At 33.4% G+C, this 7,047-nt stretch overlaps 1 protein-coding gene and 1 long non-coding RNA gene across 2 annotated transcripts; one reads left to right on the forward strand and one right to left on the reverse strand.

Annotated features, from left to right (window-relative positions):
* Positions 1 to 295: 295 nt before the first annotated feature.
* On the reverse strand, positions 296 to 3,197 carry LOC111391672 (GDSL esterase/lipase At1g71691-like). The gene is made up of 5 exons (XM_023016921.1): positions 2,620 to 3,197; positions 1,487 to 1,608; positions 1,124 to 1,363; positions 759 to 1,008; positions 296 to 668 (listed from the first exon to the last, which is right to left on the reverse strand). The coding sequence occupies exons 1-5, from the start codon at positions 2,861 to 2,863 to the stop codon at positions 448 to 450; spliced, it is 1,077 nt and encodes a 358-aa protein (XP_022872689.1). The 5' UTR covers positions 2,864 to 3,197; the 3' UTR covers positions 296 to 447.
* Positions 3,198 to 3,384: 187 nt separating this feature from the next.
* Positions 3,385 to 5,012, forward strand: LOC111391674. Its single transcript, XR_002702150.1, has 2 exons — positions 3,385 to 3,812; positions 4,910 to 5,012. It is a non-coding gene; the product is annotated as an uncharacterized LOC111391674 (long non-coding RNA).
* The last annotated feature ends 2,035 nt before the right edge of the window (positions 5,013 to 7,047 follow it).

Here is a 7,047-nt window from a genome sequence, read left to right on the forward strand (position 1 = left end):
GGGGGGGGGGGGGGGGGGGGGGGGGGTGCTGTAGATAAATTGGCTTGCCCCATCCAAGTTGCTTCTACGAGAAAAGGGAAACGAATAGATCTAGTATTGGCATGCGTGTGCATGATGTTGGGATTTTAATTAAAGATTGTATGAAGTTTTTTTTGCTTATTCATAGATGGCTTCAAGAGCTGATCATTAATTTAGTTATAGTCTTACGTCCTGTTTTGACACAAGAATCCATATTTTTCATGGTTTTAATCTTGTGCCAGAAAATTTTCAAAACCAAATCCAACTGCTAGAAGGATTTAATGATTAAATATATCAAATTACTTCATCAATCTTGCAGAGATTTTACTGGATCGCAAAGTGAAAATCGGACACAACAATTAGTTGAGCAGATTAGAAAAAAAGGTTACACTTCACATATGGATTGAGTGAGTGATATTTTTCCTGAACTCAAACACTAGCAAGTTGCTCTATGGTCATCGGATAAACCATGTCCTTGCTTCCATTGAAAGCCTTCTGCCCAAATAATATGTTTACAGCTTCTGTTGGGTGAAAAGCATCCCAGAAAATGTACTGTCTCCTCTCAGCACAGGGTGTCTGGAATGGAAGACAAGTAATCTGCCCTGCATTTCTCCCAATGCCGCAGCACCCTTGATTTACAACACTGAATCCTGTAGTAGAAGAAGCATAAGGTAAAAAAGAGGTGCTGTAAGGCAAAATACAAAGATATACATATATACAGATTAGCATAATTTATGTACCATAGGATCTAGCATTGGTAAGGAGATCTTGGAACATGTTGCGAACATCAATGTAAGAAAATTTAGAACCAGGTAAGGTAGCACTAAGATTGTTAATCATTGCCTTCGTATTTGTGTTGAAGGGAATGAGAAGTTGGTTCACTTCCTCAGAACATATTCCATTTGAATTTTGTGCTAGAATGCTAGGAATGCATCCCATTAAACCAAGCCCTGAAATCACAAATTTCCTAGCTCCCAAGTTGTAAAGCCTCTGTAATTGTTCAATAACCAAATAAACAGAAGCAAAATGGGAAAATAATTAGCATCTGACTATATTAAGGAAGAAAATATAAGTCAAAATCTTGTTTGTCATAAGAGTATCTTACAGTGAGTTGCTGGGAATACTGCTGAACCAAGAGGTCTGCATATTGTGGAGGGTTATACTGATCTTTTGTGGGAAAATCTGGCATAAGGTAATTATTGAGGTAGTCATTACTGCCCATTCCAACAAAGAAGATGCACTTAGAAAGTGCCTGTGCTGCATCTTGTGCACCAAGAATGTCTGTAATTTGATCAAGTGTGTTCTCAAAGTTACTAATCTGCTGATTGAATGGAATTCGGCCAGCCTGAAAGAAGCAATAAAAATCCTGATTACAGTGTTTTTTTGGCTATTAGTTTATGCCTTCTAATTTGGTTAATGGCAAGTTGAACAGAGCAACTATTCATTAAGAAGTACAGAAAGTACTCACAAAGTTTCTGCCTGAAATGTCAAGAATACCAGCAGCAGCAGAGGCATAATTAACTCCATATCTCATTTGATCGCCAGATACTTCAGTGTATGCAGGAATTAGAGGCAGTCCAAGCAATTCAGCTGCAGATAAGGGCATAAACTCAGTTTAAAGAATACATAACTAGTAAGATAAATTGCCATGAAAATTTTCGGTAATTTCGTCTATATCCCAGTAGTTGCATAGTAAAAAATGTTTGCTAGGTTTCTTAGATAACTCAAGGTCATAATAGATAGCATCTTTAAATTCAAAAAATAAATTTTTTATACACTCCAATGCACTATTTTGGCTCTTCATTTTGGTTTTTTTTCCTTCAAAAAATATATATTGATTTATCCTCATATTTTTTTCATATGACAATAGACATTCAATTCAAATACGATTTGAATAATTTAAGAAGTAGAATATTAAAATCTATAACCCATTAGAAGTACGAATAGATAAGAGTCTCTTGAAGCTTATTTGAAGCATTGGTTTTATAAAATAGAGAGCCTATTATATTACAAAATCTCCTTGTTAAAGGTGTAAAGTTGGATCTCGATGTCAAAAAAGTTAAACCATGTTGGGCCAAGGCTCTTCCCGACTCTGACCCTGGCTTTTTGCTTGCTTGCCCTATCTACAATTTACACCCCTATGCCTTAGCTGTCAAACACAATGCTTGATATGAGCACGTGTCATGCACATAACACAACATACATCCAAGGATCTAATATATAAACATGGAATAATGTTTTTTCTTTTCTTGGTGGTTGATGGTTCATTATTCCTTCTTTTGGAACTTTTTGACAATAAAGTAAAAATCTAAGTATCAAACATAGAGGAAGGTGGCAATCCCACTGCTAGTAAAATGTAACACCAAATTCTCATAATTTCTCTCAGGACCTTTTCCTAAATGCCACGTTCTTTTATCCATAATTACATGGACAAAAGCAAAGAAAAGAAAGAAAATTCATTATTTTCTTTATTTAGTGAAAAGTGTCAAAGTCTAAGCAAGGTTATTAGACCAGAAGAGAGAATTTGAATTTCTCGACCCTTTTTTATTGACAAGGAATAAGAAAAAATTAGAAAATGAAAATGGGGTGCAAGTTGTTTACCAATTGTATCAACCATGGTATAACCATTCGAAAATCTGCCAGTCGGTCCTCCATCAAAATCAATGCCGTAAGGTAAATAGTTGGCTTTGGCCAAAGAAGCCAGATTATTGTTGTTCCCATTGTCAATGAGAGAGTCTCCAAAAATGAACAGTGCCGGCACCATCTCGCTTCTTCCTCCTACATTATTACTACTCCACACCAACAACAGCCCAAAGAGAACGCTACAAATTCTGAACTCAGCCATTTTTTGCTTTTCTTGTATCTATCTATCTCTGTGTGCGTGTATAAAGGGAGACTTTTAGAGAGATTTGCAGTGGCGATAAGTGCAGAGAGTCGAGGGTCGTGGAGGGATTAATAGGCGGAGGAAGGAGGTGGTTAGAGTGTAGTAAGTGAATTCACATGTATGTACCCGTTACCGTAAATACATGTATTGGATAAAATTTCACATCGAATAAAAATAAAAATATGAATAAATTTATAAGGATATGGGCTGCCCCTCTTAATAAGTTGAAATTTTAAAATAGAACTCAAGTCTTAACATATTATTAGATTCCATTAAACTCTGATTCAAAAAATGAGCAGGCAACTTTCAAGATTAGACTACTCATCTTAATATGGTTGACATTTTAAGATGAAATCCGATAAAACATGAAAAGAAATTTAAAAATGAATTAAAAAAATTTGATTATAACATTAACAACTGATATAGGCTATGAACACCTAGCACACATGTATCCCTATTTATAATAGAATAAGTAAAACAACTCTCTATTATTATTGTAGCTAGTGTTTATCCAAAAAATAGATAACAATTATCAAATAATAAAATAGCAACTTGCATTTATTCTTTGGTTTGAATTAGACAATCTTATCATTTCTAGATTTTCTAGTCTCTTTATAGCTCCTCCTTTGATCCTCATCATTTTCGTTGCCAAGTTGTGTAGCATCTCTAACATTCTCCTGCTTTTTTTGCTGAGACGGAAGGCACAATTTGGTTCAAAAATTGAGAGTTACTATGGATATTGGTTTGATGAAGAAGCCAACAATGATTTTTATCTTCATTTTTGCAAAGATATGTCATCTGTGTATATAAGCATTTCAAATGCTTTCCATACTGCATGGTTTGTGTCTTAGCCTATAACAAGTCTGGGGCTTTCTTCACACTGCTCCGATGATCCAACCAAGAATGAAAGGTTTCGGACTTTCACCAAGCAATGAATTCATTTGTTAATTTTGGTGTGATTTTTTTTTTTTTTTAATTTTTGGATTGTTTGGATTTTATGTGATGTATTTGGAGGGGAAAAGGTTTTCATTGGTGAAATGATCAATCTATGCTTGAACTCATTTGTCAATTTTGATATGAAATTTTCTGTTTCTATTGTTTTGCTTGGAATTGGAAGGATGTATTTGATGGATGGGAATTAACGAGAAATGAGTATAAAGAAGTTGTCAACATTTACAAATAGTAAAGTGATGGCGGAAGAGAAGACTTGTGGTGTGCCGTGTGATCACAATGACTCTGATTCCAAGACTTGACTATAATATTATTAATTGATGACCATAGGCCATGAGCACCCAACATACATTTATTCGTATTTATAATAAAATAAGTTCAACAACTCTCCATTATTATTATAGCTTGTGTTTATCCAAAAAAGGAAAAAAAAAAACAAAAAAATAGATAACAACTATCAAATAATAAAATAACAATTTTGCATTTATCTTTTGGTTTGAATTTGACAATTTTATCACACCAAGATTTTCTGATATCTTTAAAACTCCTTTGATCCTCATCATTTATGTTGTCAACAGGGGCGGACCCATAGTGGGTCTTCGTGGGTCATATGACCCACCAACTTTTAATATTATTATTATTTTATTATTATCAAAAATCACATTTTCGCCTGAATTCCTCCGTTGCCCTTTTGCACTCTGTAGAACCAAGAAGAAGAAATAGTTAATAGCTTCCAAATTAGAAAATCAAAATCCTTTCCTTCCCTTGGAAAATCAAAACCCATTTTATTCAATTTCAGCCTCCCACGATTCCGTTCCGTTAATGCGATTTTGCTGCTGACTGCTCATGTGGTTTTAATGTGTATTTTATGAACTATAAAGGTAGTTCAATTCAAACGAAAGCTTGGTGCAATTGAATAATTTCATTCATCCCAATTATCTTGCTTAAAGTATAAACATTTGCTTCTTTCTAATTTCTTGCTAAACGTGTTTATCCCTAAATATGGGTCTATTGCCTTGATATGATATATGTATTGGCTCTTGTTTCTTTGCTTAGGACAACAAGAATTATGTGCCTGGAAATTGACCTTGATGACTTTTACAAGAGAATGCTACTACTCAAGAAGAAGAAATATGCAACAGTAAAAGTGCAATTTAAGGTTGGCAAACCTTATGAAGTAGCTTTTAATATATCTGTTGAGATTCTTTAAAAGTCTTTTCAATGTACTGTTTTCCATTAAATGTTCATGAATTTGAGTTTGTGCTAACCATTGAGCAGAAAAGACTTGATATGGTTTGGCGAGATTGGAGCTCGCTATTAAAGGAATTGGGTGATTTCTGCCTCAATCAAATTTTTAATGATATTTGTTGAGTAGCAGATCCCTGAACTTCTACATTTCTCTCTTGGAATCCCACTTGTTATAGGCAGCACCAAACTAGATATGTTTCAACACAAGAAGCTCTAGTTAGTCTTAAGTTTTCTGCTGAAGTTGTCATAGTTTTGTAAGTGTATGGATTTTTTTATTTTATTTTATTTTATCTAGTGGGTAAAATAAGTGTGCTAAAACAGCCTTATATTTATCTTCTAAATTTTTGTAACTTTGATTGTGCCCCCACTAATTAAAAGTTTCTGTGTCCGCCACTGGTTGTCAAGTTATGTGACATCTCTAACAGCATAATAATTACTGATTGAATTCTCTAAGATTTTCATTAAAGACAAAATGGTATGAACATTAATTGATTTTCAAATGGTATTAAATTTTTTTTTTTTTTCAATCTCATTTCATTTTAATTCTTTCCCAAGGTCATAGCTGTTGACTGTATGTTTACTTCATTCCTTTCTTCTAATTAAAAGTTTCTGTGTCCGCCACTGGTTGTCAAGTTATGTGACGTCTCTAACAGCATAATAATTACTGATTGAATTCTCTAAGATTTTCATTAAAGACAAAATGGTATGAACATTAATTGATTTTCAAATGGTATTAAATTTTTTTTTTTTTTCAATCTCATTTCATTTTAATTCTTTCCCAAGGTCATAGCTGTTGACTGTATGTTTACTTCATTCCTTTCTTTATACTGATTTTCAAAATGGTACATGTTTTGTCAACAGTGCATGCTAGATGGACCAATTTTTTCGTCAACGAAATCAACCATAGAATCGAATGTACGTATGAGCTTCTGAATTTACTCGTAGAAATAAAATCAGAAAGCATGATAAAATCTTTTAGGGCAGCGATTTCTATTTTCCATAAAGTTTGACTTTTTGAAAGAATTTATACTCTCTGTTTAGTCAAATCGTATTGGTGTGTCTATCCCTCAATTCATAAGAAGTCAACGTCTCTTGATAACGAAGAAAAGGTAAATAATTTAACTTGTTTGTTAGTAATTATGATTACTAGAAGAATCAGGATGGAGTTGGGTTTAAGCGTTAATTAAATAATAATTCTAAAACGTAAGGGTAACTCACATCATGACGAAACAAGTTTATCGTGTCCTCTCGAGTCAAGAATTAAAACCTCACAGATACTAATCAAAATATGCTTTTTCTTGGGTTTTTCTTTGCTTACGGTTAGTAGATTGACCATTTACTAGTTTAAGTTCATGTTTGTGTACGCATAGGAGTGTTATAAATTCTTCCACCTACATCCTCAGAGGAAGAAATGAGAAAGAAGAGAATGATTGGTATCCATGGGCGGCTCCATTGATGATTTCGTGGTTCCATTGCAACCTCATTAAATTTGTTTCTAACGGCGAAAGTAAAACAACACTGTCACGCTTACCTAGAAAACATATATATGTTGCTTTTTACTCATTAAATTGAATGATGCATGGAGTTGTATGGCCAGGTACAGTTGAGATGTAATTACAACCATTTACTAGGCATCAAGTTTAAATAAAAAATGGCATTGCTACGTAAACATTGATAAGTGTATTTTATACACTTATTCAAGATCTTAACCAATGTTATTTAGTTGATCCTTTGATAAAATATAGTTTAAATTGTTGTATTTTTGTATTAAATAGGTAAAACTCAATGGTTAAACAGACATTGGAAGAAGTAAAAGGAAAACCCAAAAAAAGAGTTAAATCCAAAGTTGCAAAAAATTCGTAGATCATATAGGCAATGAAATGAAGATTGAAGATGCCAAGGTTTTAATTGGATATAATTGGAAGATAAAGGAAAAAGATTACAAT

The sequence above is a fragment of the Olea europaea genome, unplaced genomic scaffold (genome assembly GCF_002742605.1).
Source record: "Olea europaea var. sylvestris unplaced genomic scaffold, O_europaea_v1 scaffold8161, whole genome shotgun sequence".
NCBI lineage: Eukaryota > Viridiplantae > Streptophyta > Magnoliopsida > Lamiales > Oleaceae > Olea > Olea europaea.